General features: G+C 38.9%; 1 protein-coding gene across 6 annotated transcripts in view; it reads left to right on the top strand.

Annotated features, from left to right (window-relative positions):
* LOC125750952 (neuronal PAS domain-containing protein 2-like) overlaps positions 1 to 17,134 on the top strand; it is a 58,668-nt gene that overhangs the window by 28,028 nt on the left and 13,506 nt on the right. For 4 of the 6 annotated variants that reach the window (XM_049029332.1, XM_049029335.1, XM_049029331.1 and 1 more), the window contains exons 2-8: positions 8,244 to 8,461; positions 8,768 to 8,824; positions 9,147 to 9,301; positions 9,846 to 9,937; positions 10,039 to 10,128; positions 12,860 to 12,977; positions 15,590 to 15,703. In XM_049029332.1, coding sequence (XP_048885289.1) covers positions 8,388 to 8,461; positions 8,768 to 8,824; positions 9,147 to 9,301; positions 9,846 to 9,937; positions 10,039 to 10,128; positions 12,860 to 12,977; positions 15,590 to 15,703 — 700 coding nt within the window. In that variant the 5' untranslated portion in view covers positions 8,244 to 8,387. Of the gene's footprint in view, positions 1 to 3,347; positions 3,443 to 8,243; positions 8,462 to 8,767; positions 8,825 to 9,146; positions 9,302 to 9,845; positions 9,938 to 10,038; positions 10,129 to 11,150; positions 11,293 to 12,859; positions 12,978 to 15,589; positions 15,704 to 17,134 lie in introns of those variants that run through there. The other 2 variants (XM_049029333.1, XM_049029336.1) reach the window with 2 other exon arrangements.

Here is a 17,134-nt window from a genome sequence, read left to right as displayed (position 1 = left end):
CATCCAGTCTCCTGAATCAGCTGATGAGTCTGGCCATTAGTTTGGGGACGATATCCCCAAGATTGACTGTCCCAGGATAACAGGATGCTCTCCAATCACAAGGCAATTATGCTCCTCAGACTGAAACAATTTCTTCTTATATCCCAAACAAACGTATAAATATGTTTACAGTGGTAAATTGTGTGTGTGTGTCTATATCCATCCATTTTCCAAACCGATTATCCTACTGGTTCGCAGGGGGTCTGAAGCCTGTCCCAGAAGCAATGGGCACGAAGCAGGGAACAACCCAGGATGGGGGACCAGCCCATCGCAGGGCACACTCACACACCACTCACTCACACATGCACACCTACGGGCAATTTAGCAAGTCCGATTAGCCTCAGCATATCTTTGGACTGTGGGGGGAAACCGGAGTACCCGGAGGAAACCCCACGACGACATGGGGAGAACATGCAAACTCCGCACACATGTGACCCAGGCGGAGACTCGAACCCGCGTTCCAGAGGTGTGAGGCAACAGTGCTAACCACTGCACCACCATGCCGCACCTTACAGTGCTAACCACTGCACCACCATGCCGCCCCTTACAGTGCTAACCACTGCACCACCATGCCGCCGCTTACAGTGCTAACCACTGCACCACCATGCCGCCCCCATGTGTCTCTCTATATGTATGTGTGTGTGTATATATATAAATTTTATCAAAGAAGAACTGCTATATGAGACTTTTGTTCCTTAGAGATGGGTAGAGGTGAGCTTGCTGGAAATAAATGTGGAGCCCTGAATTAGGCACGAGTAGGAGAGGACAGAAGGTGCTTTCATACCTATTCCAGACTAGGTACTTTTTGTTCAAACACAAACTACTGGAGAGACGCTTGAAGTGATAGTTTGCTGACTGGTTGACCACAAGCACTGGCATTAACTTGGAAGCTGGGTGGAAATGCAGAAAAAGAGATGTAGTGGGACAAAAATTAAGCAGATGTAATCATTTTTGTACCCTAGTTACATTTAATGTATCAATTAATAGATTTTCTTTTTGCTTGCATCTCGCAATAATAGCAAAATAGCAAAGCTATTATCGGAAAATTTGATCACTAACCAACAAATTGCTGGCACTGGTGGTGAAGCTTGCCAGCACTTATTAGCGGGATAACATTACATCATTGTTATTCTGTAGAAAATGAAAAATTGATCTGCTGGCCAGAATTAATAAGGATCATGAACATGTCACGATTCACATAAGTAAAACATAAATAAAAGGTTCTGTCTCATTTTTGATTGTGATCGATCCCCACAATGAACAAATAAAACGACTTATCCTCTATTGTTTTGGTGTGGCAGTGTAGTTTCATGTCAAAGTATATGTGATGCTTAGCCTGCAAACGTTTTGCGTCTTCTGTGCTTATTTAGCATGAAGGTCCTAGTCCCTGTTGTGTGGTGTGAAAGTGACACATGACAGTTGGGGACAGAAAGTGGACACAAGTCTCGTTGAGAGGAGGTTAGTATGGAGGTCTTCCTGGAGACCACGTATGATCTCTCGTGAAATGGAAGGTTCACACAAGCAAGTCTCAGTAGGTTTCTGGAGAAGTAGGGCTATGAAATGGTTTCAAACTGCAGAGAGCATTCATCTTGGAATTTAAATGAGCAAAGAATGAAGCCCACCTGAGCTCGCCTGAGGTTCAGTCTTCATGGAAGTACACCAGGTTCTGGTGGTCCATCAGAACTACAAATGAATGAGTTGCCACTTCCAGCTACTTCCTCCATTCCTTAAGGGACAGCTTTATAGCTAGCAGTCCGTTGACTTACCAATGAAATGTAATTGTAATGCAAGTTTTCATAGGTAATTTTCAGTCTTCTTTTGTGGCCTAATGGTTAAGGAAGTGTGTTTGTGATTGAAAGGTTGCTGGTTTGAATCCCTAACCAGCAAAGTACCACTCGGATAAACTGAGCAAGGTATCGCCCCCATGCCCTGCTCCCAAGGAGCTAAAATAATAGCTGCCCACTGCTATGTCACATATGGGTTAAATGCAGAGGAATCATTTTGTTGCTGTGGTGTATCAGCAATGACAATTCATCACTTTCACTTCATAATATGAAGAAATATTATTGATTGGTGGAAAAGCATGTTATTCTTTTGCCAGTCAAGCGCTTGTAAGGATTACAATTTGCAACATCTGTGAGTAATGAGATTTTGATTAATATACACTCCATGTGCCGGTTTCAGTGGATGATAGCTGTGTTGGTTGTAGGTTTTTTTAATCTCTGTTTCTTCTTGATGGGTAGTCGGCTGAATGCTGATAGACCGGAAGATCACACTCCCTTCTCTAACCGACAGAATCCCTCATTTTCAACTGGTTCCTTGCATTTTTGCATAATAATTAGTCCCTTTCACTGATTGCCTGCAACTCAAGAATTTCAATATGCCGTCTGCGCCGCTGAAACCGTACAAGTGATCTCGACATTGAAATGAAAAAATATGTTGGTTTTCCAAAGGTTTCCTTCTGACATTGTTTACACATAGCAAGTGTGAAGTGTCCCAACTGGAAACATGTTCAGTGTAGTGATGTCATTCGAGTAAGAAAACTAAAAAGAAAAAAAGAACAACTAAAAAGATTATTGAGGTCCAACAAGTCCATTTTTTTTTTTATTTAATAACTCGTAATTGATATGTTAGAATGAGTTGAACTGGGAAATTTGCAAACCTGTCATTTGTGCATGGGTAAAATCTGCAAAACGTGTAGTCCTAGGAAATGCAAAGTCCAACTCACAGTATCTTCTGTTCTTTAGCTGGATTCAATAATAGTTTATTCAAATTGAGTACATGGTTTTCTTCAGTATATTTTGGGAAGAATGGGGTGCAGGAAAGGGTATATCCTGGTGGCCAAAAGCATATTAGCACAGGACATGAATTTGTAACTCTAGAGTTATCAGGGGAGGTCAAGTTGTGAAAGATATCTAAATATAAAACATGCTAATGTAATGATAAAAGAGTCAGCTAAGATACTATACTCTATGTTAGGGGTGGCAAACATGATCCATGGAGAGCCAGTGAGGGTTTGGGTTGTTGAGATGACCTCTCAATCAGCCAATAACATTGTGTTCCCAGGACTGGAGCTGAAAACCACTGCTTTATTATTGGCTGATGGAGAGGACGTTCCAACAACCCGCACCCTCACTGGCTCTCCGTAGATCAGGTTCCCTACCCCTGCTGTATGTTTAAATAGTAAACCGGACAAGTCCTTTGGGTTGTGGGGAAAACAACAAAAATTATCATAAAAGATATTCCGAAGATTAGAGGAACATGAACACCGCATTCGAACTCCAACTGATCATGAGTTTCTCTACTAGAGAGCACTGGATTGTCTGTAGAAGAAAGATGGAGTGATGAAGAAAGAAGGTGGCTTTTGGAACTGTATCGCAGTACCTGGCCTGCTGGATATGAGGTAGTTGACTTGCCACCTTCTGAAAAATCTGGCATGTATCAGTTCTCTTTAGTGGCAGGAAAACATCAGGTCATACAGGAAGTTTCTCATGGCTGCTTGCTTTTATTTATTGTTATTCAGAGGGATGAGGAACAAAATGGTAAAAGAGAGCAATAAGGAAACAATAACAGAAACAGAAAACAGAATGATTACTCTCGTTTTATCTTCCTGTTATGGAAACCGCTTCATTGCGGTGACTTTGCATCTGCAAGATGGGAGACCCGTAAACATAAAAACAATCAAGAAACAGGAGAGGCAGATGCAAATAATTCCTGCATGGGAAAGCAAACATAAAATATCACCCATTCCCCCCTTAGCTCTAGCCAGAATGAGACAGACCTCGTCCAAGTAAATGAACAGGTGGCATTTAAAAAATACCTTTGTGCCCTGTGTGTCCTGAGGTAGGCTGAAAGATCCCTATGACCCTGTCCTGGATAAGTGGTTGAAGGATGCATAGAATTTATTTATTCAAATGTCGAGTGGACAGCTGATTGTGGTAGTCTGTGTGTAGCATGGCCAATAGCATAGTGGTCTTTAAGTGTTTAATGTATCTTTTGGGGTGTGGGGGTAATTTTACTTTGTTGTCCCTCAGTTGAATTTATTTAAATTTAAATCAGCCAACTGTATTTTTTGCTCTCTGAAAATTAATAAATTGTCAGTTCAGTTCTCAATGTAGACTTATACGAGTATGTATCAAAAACAAGGTGTGTTAGGGTGAGTTTCCGTAATGTTTTGTTTGTATAGAGTGTGTGTGTGGGGGGGGGGGTATCGCGTGAGATCAGCAAACATATATTCTTTGTGGACATAGTAGCACAAGCTGTAAATACATTTGGAAGTTGTTCATTTGCTGGGGCGTGGCAGCTTAGAGGCTCAATCCTCCAGTATTGAGGACAGAATCCCAGATTTCCTTATGTGGGCCTGAAGTTTTCATATCTTAAGTCTGTCCTGGGTCTTTCGTTTTCCTTTTCCAGTTTGAATACATGCAGCTGCTGATTTTTGTAGCGTATGAGTACGTGTGCCCTGTGTCATGGCATCCCATCTACGATGAACCCTTTTCTTGTACTCTGTTAACTGGGTGAGGCTACAGGCACTCTAGACCCTGTCCAAGATGACTGGCTGGAAGATGGAGGGGGTGCAGTTTAACAATGCAAATGATAAATGGTTTGTTTTTGCTGCACGGATCAACAAGCTTGTTACCATTCAACAAAGTGGAAGAACAAAGATGGTAGTCTTGTACAATAGACTCCATTTATTTGCTTGTTTGTTTTTTGCAAGTCAATCTGATTCATTATAAAGGCGGAATATGAATTTACTCTTGTCCTGCTTTTGCCAAATTGGTACTTCCTGTGATTTGTGAACCACACCAAGAATTTCCTTAATGCTCAGATCCCAAATTTGTATTAATGGCTGATTCATTGATTCATACGGCTTGTTCCTGTAATGGACCGGATGAAAATACGTAGCACATTACACTACCTGCTACGACACATTGTTTTGTTCCACTCATTATTGAAGCCGTATTAACTTTTGAGATTCATGGCCTGTACGGGTTTTGAATATATTAACCAAATATGTTCCAGTGTTTTCAGGAGCATGTATTTGCAGCTGTACCATTAACATCGTTGCTTTTCTAATAATTTCTTACTGAATTTTGCAGTGCATCTGAATGTCGTCAGTGGTTTTTTAAAGGTGAAAACAGAAAAGCGCTAGAAAAGAATGCGAAAAACACAAGAAGAAATGCAGATAAGCTAGCAGGGCCAAAAAAAAAACATTTCAACACTCACCGGTTTCTCTGGGCAATGAGAACCCTGACACGAGTCATAACATGTGCAAGACGTTTACTTGAAGGCTTGATGGTCCCCCTGTGAACCAAAGTGGTGCCATACCAGGCGGGTAAAGCAATACCAGAACACCACGGTCCAAAGGAATGTACGTTACAAAACACGGCTAAATGCTATCTACAAAGCTGGTATGGTAATCGAATGAATTCTCAACGAGCTCTCATTTTCTCAGTGTCTCCATTTGTTTTCAATGTAGAGAGAGAGAAAAAAATACAGACTTTGATAAAGGCCTTTATACAACAATGCAGTATTGGAACAGATGTAAAACTCTGCTAATTCATACCATGTTGGCCTTTCTTGAATTTCCACCTGATCCCATGACCACAGTAAAGAATTTGTTTTCTAAAAGGTAGATATTGAACAATGAACTATTTGTTCAGAGCTCACAGCAAATAAACAGGATCTCACACAGTTTATTTCTTTGTTGCTGCAGACTATGTTGCAGCATTTTTTTTAATCACCAGGGAGACCGACATGGACGGAACGTTGAAGTCCCATAGTTCTTTGCAACCAGCTTGCCCTTTTCGCTAATGACCATGATGTATTCAGACATGGTCATATTTTTAGGGGGAAAGTCTTCGTGACCGGGAAATTTCTTATTTGTCTCTAGGTACTTTTCAGTCAGTGTATTTCATGTGTCTAGTGCACAATGTTACACAGGAAATGCCAAGACTCACTGCAGAGCTTAAATGTGGAATGTAAATGTGCAATTACTTTAGTGAGAAATGAAAAGGTGAAGCTGTTTCACTCATTAGAAGCAAAACACAATGCTGCTTCCTTTTGTACTCAAACAAGTTCCTACTTACATTCTGAAATAATGTGACATTCTTCAGGTTCTGTGCATGACTATTAATCTGTTATAAGAAATCTACAGCTCATACTCTCAGTATCCGGAGATGTGCAGTAAATAAATAATAATAAAAAAACATAGTGTTTTCCAAAAAACGAAAAGTCACCTTCAGGTTCTAGCTGCAATGTTTCTATTCTGAGTTTTACCCGAAGCCAGTGAGGAGTAAAATTTGAAGCTTTGCAGAGTTTTTGCGATCACACTCACCTCCACCTCCTGTATGTAATCTTACCGGTAAATCATTGTGCTGAGCTGTTTAAATCAGTATTCCTATTTCGGTATTCCAGTGACAGGATTTACATTAAACAAGGAAGATGTGCAAGTTCTAATCCGTGGTGCTAAAGTGGGTGAGGAGAGGTTCAAATCAGCATTTCCGAATCCTGGCTCTGTCGGGCTACTTTATAAGCTAGTTTTTTTTCTTTCATTCTTTTGTATATCTAACCTCTGAATATAACTTCACCTAGTTTGTAAAATCTACAGTGTTAAACCAATACATTTGGCATGGTCTCCGTTAAATTTTGATTTACCTGATAAGATCAAATTTTTTCCCAGTTTTGCACGCTGTTCAAATATTAGTTAATTCAAGGATACGGTATTATGTGTATCATGCAAACCTTTCTGTGCGGGAGATTATTACTTAGTATATAAGGCATTCTTGATTTATATTAATAAGGCCAAATATACTACAGTATGTGAAACGAATCCTAAAGCATGTGGCTACCCACGCATGCACAACTGTGGGAAGATGCATTGTCTATTTTAAACCTTCCCTTCCTACCGTGTAAAGTGCACAACATGCAAATTACCAGAAGGCAAGAATCATTCGGCTGTTTTCGCAACTCTGCGGGCGTTCAGAGTTGTGCACTAGTTTAACCGTGCTACGGACACTCAAAGATGAGGAGCAGATGCGGGTTTCCTGCTTTTTGAACCTGCCAAACAAAATCAAGATTTTATTTTTTTGCTGATCCTGTTCGTTGTGACTAAATGTTAAAATAAGGTCAATTAACTTGTTTTTCTGCCTTCGGGATCATTCTGGGTCAGGTGCTTTCTCATATAACACTCCTTCATACGAGCTCTGCATCCATTTGATAATCTAACATCTCATTATACGCTCTGTCTAGGAACCAACAAGATTATTCCGGCTGACATGAATTACTGTTAACGCAACAGTAGGATAACTAAAAGATCTGTTCATTCTATTTTCTAGATTGAGATTGCAACTAGATTTATTTAAAAATTCTATTAAAAGCTAGAGTGTAAATTGCTGTTATGTATAGTAAATATTACAGAACACCATGTGGCTTGGCAAGAAGGATCTAAAAATGCATGGAGTGTATTGAAGTGTTCAGTATGTATTCTGGGATGCGTGGGGTGACACTCTAGCTTACTTTTATGTCTTTGCTCCATCTTCCTAGTTAGTTTCTATGTTTTTTTTTTAAAAAAATTATACATCGGGATTTGATAAGCCAGTTTGGGTTAAGCAGTATATATAAGGATGAGATGACCTGGCAACCTCTTGGTGACGGTTCTAGTGCGTTAACCATTTCACTTCCTGTCACCCCATCGCAGTTACTGCCTTTACAGTGAAGTGTGTGCTACGTTTTTGTGTTGGGATCACTGTTACAAGGTCCAGTCACAGAAATGGAAGAAAAAGGCAATTATGTTTGAGTAGAATGTGAATGTTGGGACAGAATGGTATTATGTTTAAGCAGGGAGTTGTGTATTTTTGATAAGTGATGGTTTTTAAGATGACCTAAATATTTGCAAAAAAGAGTCGCTCTTTTTTAAAAGGTGGTTTTTCTCTTGAAAGCATAATTATCAGGCGAACTAATAGCCCGTGCTGATTATTGTCTTTGTTGTGGTTAATAGGTTTTGGCAGTGCTACTGTACAGTAGATCTTTTTTTATTTTCCTTTCTTTTTCAGAAATACACGGTAAAAAATGTACCTTGGCTGATGTATGCAGATTCTCACAGGAAGTGCTGTGTAACCCTTTCTCTGGTTCAGTACAAAAAACAGCAAAGGTCCTGTTTCCTGCTCTGGGACTTCATGCCAGGTCTTTCTGGTTATCCCCAGCCTTCCTCCACAGGTCATAGTCCTCAGTTGTGCGGCTAACTGCGACTGGCGTGGTAGACGGAAGCTAAAGAACCGGGCCGTTTTGTGGACAGTCCCAGCACAGGCAGTCTGAATGAGACAAGCTGGACTTCGGGGGGGGTCCGGATGGGACTGGGAGTGAGGATGGACAATCTGGCAGAGTTCGAGAGCTGCTGTCCATCGAGACGTCGAGAATGGGAGTGAGTTTCCCGCGATCGTCACTCACTACGACAGACATGCAATCAGCAGGGTCACCTGCTGATTTTATACTAGCTTTTTAATATTCTATTATTTTTATATAATTAGTTGAAATGAAACATTATTAATCATTTCGGTTTATGGATGTGTTTTTGTTATGAAGCATTTTAAAAGCTTTAAATTATTGGTAACATCTTCACAGGTTTACCTACAGTTGTTGAAAGCACCTGTGTAAGATGTAAACGTTTTGGCAGCTGATATATGTGTCGTCACATAATGTTTTCATGTAATGTGTTTGCGTCTTGCAGTACCAGCAGTTGCATGGATGATTTGTTGGAAGAAGATGAGAAAGACAGGGCGAAAAGGTACGTTTAATTATTTTAGTGGTATAATATTTAATAACATACAAAATATTTCTTGAGGTCTGATCCCTGTGTGTCCTGTGAGCTTATGTCAGAAATGAAGGCCAGATCGTTTATTCAAAATCACATGTATTACAATAATTCGAAAGGATAATTATTTTAATGGATGTACGGCCAAGTCAAATGAGCCCTTCTCACAAGCATTCAGAGAAAGTGAATGATGTTTATAGGGTTTAATTATCATCTGATGTTGCAATTGGCAGGCCACTGTATTTCATTCACTGTTCTTGTTTTAGTAAGATAGTATTTTGTTTGTTATCAAAAGGGCGTCTCGCAACAAATCTGAGAAGAAGAGGAGGGATCAGTTCAATGTTCTCATTAAGGAGCTGTGCACCATGCTTCAGGGCCAAGGTTATCCCCGCAAAATGGACAAATCCACAGTACTACAGCGAACCATTGACTTCCTGCAGAAGCAGAAAGGTAAAGGAGAATATAAAATCTGGCGGTGAAGTACTGTTTGGCCCGGTAGAAGTTATTGAGTTGTTTCGGTTTCGCTGTCACAGTACCGGAATACTTGTGCTAAAGAAAGCTGAAGAGAGTCTGGCCAGGGTTGGGAGATTGTTGACCGCCATTAGTAATGGTGGACGTGGGCAGAAGGTGGACCACCACAAGATGTTGTACATTGGTGAAGAAAAGCCAAAAAGGTTTACTGGTATTTTGTTATAGCCCGCAGGATCTGAACTGCCAGAAACTGAATTCTAACACCCAAAAGCTGACTAATCGGAAGAGAGGTCACTAGGGTTTTTATATTTTTCATATTATGCACGCAGTGCTAGCTGTGTAAGGATATGAAGTTGTTGTTAAGGGTGTTGCGTATATGCCAGTTCCCGGGGAGTGGTGTAGGGAGAGTAACGGGCACAGTCTTTTTATTGCAGTTGGGAAAGAGTTTGAACTGGCTTTGTCTGTTGGACTCGCTACATAAGTGGTATTCTGGGCCTGTTTTTCATCTTTCCTCTCTTTTTAGAGATCACCGCTCAGACCGAATCACGTGAGATCCGGCAGGACTGGAAGCCGCTCTTTCTTTGCAATGAAGAATTCACACAGCTGATGTTAGAAGTAAAAGCCCATTCTTCACCTATGAAATGCTCTTTACTCTTTGTGCAGTAAATATGTATTAATATAACGTTACATGCGCTTTTTAAATTTCTCCTCCGTAGGCTTTAGATGGTTTTCTCATAGCTCTCACGACAGATGGCAACATAATATATGTGTCTGACAGCGTTTCGTCCTTGATTGGTCACTTGCCGGTAAGTAAGAATTTGCCTGGCATCGGTGGGCGATGTATTTGTTTGTGGCATGTGAGAGGTCTACTGTTGCGAGCAGCAGTTAATCATATTTATTGCCCAACCTCGTGACCGTAGGACACATTCCCTTTGTTTCCATCACCGAGCTGCTGAATTTATAGTAGCTGAAGAATCTTTCATATCCCACGTTACAAAAACAAAAAAGTCCTGTCAGTGAATCAGTACTATATATTTTTAAGGCACGTTTTTTTAAATATCTAGCTACCAGGCAGCCTTATATGAAGCCTTTTGGCTTAAATGTTTATTGTATATTTATTGTAACTATATATTAAATAGATGGATCTTTAAAAATGAAGATATAAACCCTAGAGAGTCTGAATCGCATTTCATATTGATGCCTGCGCTAATGGTCAGTATTCGTAGCTTATTCCAAGAATCTGGAGGATGCATGAAAAAATGAGTCATTGTCTTTGAGTTTCTTCGTACCATTTGCAGTGCATCAGTCAAACATACGTCTGCATGTGAAACGTGAGAGATTTGAATAAGCAAACTGTTAACTGATTAATATTCCCAAAATAAATTCTTAGATTTGTTTCATTCTCGGTGATGTAAAGCAGACCGATTTTGAACAAAGGGGCTTGTCACCTGACATCTCCTCTTCCCCGGACATTTCTACATGCCTTCCCCCATCTTACAAATCTGTTTTTAAATTGACCTTAGGGGAAGAATGTAGTTGATGAGCAGCTGCTAATCTGGCTATTAGGCCATAGTGTTTAACATCTGAAGCAGCTGTACCCTTATATCCATTAAACCAAACATGACAGTCCTGCATTTTTTTATGACTTGATAGTGGAATCATTTTTCCTTGTGCAGATCTTTGTAGCTGTATTGTGTTGGATATCTACGTGCAAATGCTCATTTTATGCATCAAAGAACTGGAGTATTAGTGACTGAATGCTGTACTTTCCGTATCTTATACAGGCGTATTTTTCTATAACGGCATTTTTGTATGAATTATGCTTTAGGTATTATGCAATTTGAATGAGAAATATGGTGAATATCAAAGTTCGCCTGGAGAAAAAAGGGAGAGAAGAAAATCAAAGCTGTTTTGATATGTAAACTGGTTCATGAGTAAAAGGGCAGCTTTTGAACAGGTTATATGGCAAAGTAAGTGATCAAAATTCACAGTGAAATAACATTTTTGCTGCTTCTTTTTATGTTTAAATGTGTGCTTTATTATCCTAGATTTTTAAGTACATGTGTCTGAAGTATCTTCCAGAAGCTGAATATGTCAAACTGCTTAGATAAATATAGAAATTACGGATGTGCATCTCCATCACTCTGATTGGTGCAGTGCACTTCTCCATGCTTCGCCAACGATCCACTATATTAAAGATACATATGAAGCAACTACTGTTGCAATACAATATGATTCACTGCTATTGCAGTGCGGTGCGATTCAATATGATTTGATTCAACACAATGTGAATCAATGCAATACGGTGCGATGCAAAAGAATATGATGCTATGCAATTCATTACAGGTACAGAAGCAGTTTAGAGAGAGGGAATCTAAATATATTAATACATTATTGGTCAGAAACTATTGGTTACATTTCTAAATAATAAAGGCATAGGCCATCTACTAATAACTGTATGTTAATAAATTGGATTTTACTGATGCAAAGATGTTAAAATGATGCATCCTGAGTTCATCCCAAATTGTATCTGGTACAGGCTTTTTAAATTGGGACAATCGCATTGTGACCTTTTATACCGGTGCACTGAATCGGTGAATCTTTCCATCCCTAAAAGAAACTTAAAAGTTAATTAAGCTCCATCTGCACAAGATGCAGATCTTATCATTGAGTTATGCATTAGCACTGCGAATACCATAATTACATGTATCATAGCCATCTTAGTGCCGTGGTTTGGCCCAATAAATTTTATAATCCAAAAATACTACCTTAATCAATATTCACATTTCATTGTGTGCAGAATCTCTCAGAATATCTTTGGTTTTCTGAGGTAGAAACCAAACAACATCACATTTAATTCTTGTTCCTAACTGTTTTGTCCAATTCGTGTAGAATAAAAATACCAAATATGGATTCCGAAGAAGCATTAACAACCTCGCAGCATTGGCTGCCTTTGATGGAGTGTTATCTGGTCCCACTGGCTGGGCAGGATTATTGAAGCAGTGTGTGGCATTCTGCTGTCTGTTTTTTGATTAATTGAAGTTCTTGAACGTGGAGGAAGAAAGAGCTACCTTAGAGGTCCATTATAGCTGACGGATACATTTCTTTCATGGTGGATTTGGTACCATTAGCCTGTGGCCAAAATATGTTCAATCAGCTGTAAGATTGTATCTAGAGTTTCAACAGTATTTGTGAAGTGTAGTTATCATCTTGAATATAAAGGTGAGAAAATGGAATGTTTCTGCAAGTCGTTATGACAATGAAATGTACCCATTTTGTGCATTCATGTGTTATCCGTTATTCACATTTAGTAATATATTTCATACACACAGATGCCGATTCCATTATTCTCGTTCCTGCTGCTTGCCTGTTGTGTAGCTGTCTTACTGCAACCTCGACTCTGACAACAGAATTGAACATAATATTTATGGCACATTTTCTGACAAACAGCAAAGACGTTTTACCAATGTATACATGAATTCATGTAGTTCACACATTTGCTCATTAAATGCATGACAGATTGCTCTTTTGTATCAGTCAGATATGGTGGACCAAAACATCTTGAACTTTCTCCCTGAGCGAGAACATGGGGAGGTCTACAAGCTGCTATCGTCCCACATGCTGATGACTGACCCCGTCACCCCTGACTTGGACAGTAAGTGCCCTCGTTTCAATCCGCCAGTGCCCTGTAGTTTCCCCAGAGCTGTGATTCTCCATGTTGGAGACGAGGCCGACTGCTGATTGCATTAACTGCCTTTAATTCTGTCTCTAGGCAGACAAACATTGGCATGAGGGCTGTCTGGTCCTCTTTCTGGTTTGGAAAAAAAACCACAGCTGTTCTCTTTGACACTAGACAGTGTGGAGAGGGCAGCGTCACAGCAGACTATCATGAAAACATCTGTATTAAGTGATTATGGACACTTTCTTGAAATAGGTTAAAAAACTATTGGATCGCTGGAAGTTAATACATTATTGCTGTGAAGGTCTGGTGTGAGTGTAGTGCAATCTGAGTTCTTGAATGAATGCTTTCATAAATAAGATGGAAATTGTCCTTCGTATTAAAAGGAATTTTGCATAAATACCTACAAGTCATGCAGACGGCTGCACAGGCAAGGTGATGCATGTTAAATCCATCATGTCAGTTTGTCTTCAGGGCTCTTCTTCTCATTAAAATGCTGATTAATTACTTGTATTCACCCATCCGATCTACAAAGTTTATTGGCTTGCTAATGATCATCTTGCATAAGGAATCTGTCTATCTACAGTATATGTACATTCTGCCCTTTTGTTAGCATTTAAACTAAATCCACTATTAGTAGTTTTGGTTTTTATAGTAATCTGGAGTATTAATTGCATTGGTGCTGAGGGAGCGGAAGAGATATGGAACACCATGGCGTCAATGTATAAGAAAGCACTGAAATCTTTATCAGGGTCTTCTGCGGTCCCTCAATAATCTCACAAGGCGTTAAACTTGTGAAATTGCAGATCAGTCTGCCAGTTGTTTTACCAGTCTGTGACCTTTTTGCACAACATAAACCCCTCCGCAGACATTAGAATGTCGGAAAGCCCTACTGCAGTGCCTGAGATTGAGTTACGAGGAATATAGCTAGTTCTACCATTTTTAATTCTTTCCACAACCCTCTCTGGCCTTTCATGCTGTCAACCCAGCACTGTCTTCCGCCATGTTTGGTCTTCTGACAGTGTGCCACGGCTCGGGTGTTTTACGATGTTCATCAATATGCCTCTGAAAACTGGGAACAATGGGACAAGTGTCTAATTAAGGAGCCAGGATATTTTTGCAGGTGTTGTCATACGAACATGCCTGACAGCTTATGTTTTGTTCACACAAAGCGGAGAGATTTGGTGCTAAATGAAACGGCTCCGAAACCTTCATTCTGTAAGCATTACTAACAATGTTTAAAGAGCACTGTGAATTAAGGGCATTTAAAAAAGTTTTTAAAAAGTGCTATTAGTCTGAATTTTACTAAACATCTGGAATATACTGACACTGTTCAGTTGGAAAATCAGAAACATCATATGAAAAAACCTGAAACACTTACTTAGTGTCATGTGTGGCAAAAATCTTTTTCATTAAAGAGTAATAAGTGGACACAAACAAGGCATTGTTGTCTTTCCTTCATCGTCAGCGTAACACAGCTGGAACATTATTATACTTTTCTGCCACGGTGCCAAGCAATAACAGCGTCAGTTCAGACTGGATTGATTTGTTTTGCCAATAAAATCCAGGACTCGGATTACGGAGTCGAAGCAATAAACAAAACTGATGTCACAGTACAGAAATTCACAGTTCTTATTTGCTGTAGTGCAAAAATAATCCTCAATATCTAAATACCATCAGATATAAACAGCGACAGAGCCCTAATACAAGAAGATGCACAAGTACCACCGAGATTTGCAAGTAATGTCTAAATTAAAAGCAGCCTCGCTAGCCTGTCCCCTGGGTTTACTTCAACCAAAAGGCACTCGATTTTTAATTTGCAATTTGCATAACACGGTTAACTAGAGACTTGGGAATATTAAGGGCTTTTTATTGCAAACGTGAGGCAGTTTTCATTTTGGGGTAAGTCACTGCGTGTTTAATGCCCTGTTGTTTTTGCTTGTGTAGTGTTCACTGAAACTTGCTGTTTCAAAGAGGGGACACTATTTTAAAAAACTCTTTTAAAACTTTGTGGAATGTCTGGACAATGAACAAATGACATATTTATATATCTCACCCCCTTCCACCCCTCCCTCGCTGTCTCCGTATGTAAGCCTCTTCCTCTGCTGAATCACATCTGTATAATTTGCACATGAAAGTGTTCCGTTCCAGGCTGCGTTTGAGAATTCACGATGACTAAGACCAGTATAAATTAATGTGTTTGGAGAGAGTCTAGTCCTAGTGTTTTTCCTTTATTTATTTTGGCTGAAGACCATCTGAAACTGACAAGAGCTTAAATGGAGGGGCGGGACTTGAAATAGTTTAATGTTGACTATTGCTATCTGTTATTCATCCTGTAGTACTTTCTTTTAAGTTGTAATTTTGTATGAATAAAAAAATTATAGGACCGCAGACTGTTCTTTAACCAGCAGTAACCACATTATTACATTTAACAGTATGCGGCCGTCTACAGTCACAGAGAGGGGGAGCTGTCGCATGGTATTTAATTGTAACTGACTAAATAGGCATGTTTTTTTATGAAAGGTTTACTGGTTAAGTATTGCAATAACAATGGCTTCCCTCTTTAAATGTACTGCCTGTCATTTCAGATGAGTCACACATTGAGTTCTGTTGTCACTTAGCAAGAGGAAACATCGACCCAAAAGAGCCCCCTACCTATGAGTATGTGAAATTTGTTGGCGATTTCAAGTTTCATAACTATGGTAAGTGTATTTATACTGTATGCCAAAAAGTGAAATAAAAAATGTATTTTATAATATATATATATATATATATATATATATATATATATATATATATATATATATATATATATATATATATATTAGTGTGTGTGTGTTTATACATGTGGAAGCATGGAAATATCAATCTTGTTGTTAGCTGAAAATTTGTTGACCAGGTGCTATGTCTGTTGACCAGTCATTTGAGATTCATCCATCCATTTTCTATATCCACTAGAGTTACAAAAGTTACAAAATGTTCCTAAAGCAGCTCTGCTTTCTCTGCAGTGATAAACATTTCTTACTTTATTTCCTGTACAGTATATATTATCTGTTCTTTAATTAATTTAGGAAAATTTCCCTAATAAGAAACTAAATTTAATTACATTGGTGCTTTTCAGAGTGTTTAACTTATCCCAGTGCTTAATTAAACCTTGTCAGGATCTGAACTGGCTCTTTGAGATTACCAAGTGAATCTTGGTCTTTTTAATGGTGAGATGTGCCTGACAGACTTCAGAAATTATACCGATGATCTTGTGGTAAATATGTGGTGGATTCTTCAGTACCCTAATGACACATACTTGTTAAATTTGTTGAAATTGCACAGAACATGCCATAAGACGGCATGAAAATGCCGATGTTACTCTCCAAACCCTGAAGAGTGTCTTTAAACTGAAAGGACTTTTTCATATCATGTTCACCAGGGAAAAGCTAATGCCAAGACCTCCGTTTGACTGGAAAATTACAATGTGCATGAGAACATATTTCCATCTCTTTACTTAAAATATTGCCTTGCAACTTTAGAGGATATTTCCATGTGGTTGAAAGCCAGGAATTCTATTCTTGCTTTATTAAACCAGCCAGGTATGTTGCAGTCGGTTAGAGGGAGTCATAAGTAGATGTTACAGTCAACACATACTCCACCATCATCAGATTCAGATCAGATAAGATTTGGATCATATTTCCTTTATAGTCACTTTTTAGTGTATTTGCATGCATAAAAAAATTAAAAAGTGTTACAATAGACAAATAGACATATATCACAATAAGCACAATATCACAATAACTGGGTATAAATATCAAAAAACTTTTGTAAATCCAAAGGAAGTTGTTTGACTACACATTACACAACCAACACAACAAGACAAAAATAGACGGTACACAGAACCACATACAACAATCTGTATAAAAATAAATATGACATATAAAATTGATAAATAGGTGGGTGAATATGCCGATAAGAACAGAGAATATTGCACTCAAAAGATGATAAATAGATATTGATTAAAATATTGATATTGTTATATTGAAATTGATTGATTTTATCATATGCATTACAGTGCAAAAGTCTTAGATAGTCAAAGGAAATGTTTTTAAAATGGTTTATCTGGGTATTAAGTGAATGTTTGCTAA

Source organism: Brienomyrus brachyistius, chromosome 10, assembly GCF_023856365.1.
Source record: "Brienomyrus brachyistius isolate T26 chromosome 10, BBRACH_0.4, whole genome shotgun sequence".
NCBI classification, from domain to species: Eukaryota; Metazoa; Chordata; class Actinopteri; order Osteoglossiformes; family Mormyridae; genus Brienomyrus; species Brienomyrus brachyistius.
This window is presented reverse-complemented; position numbering and strand designations above follow the sequence as displayed.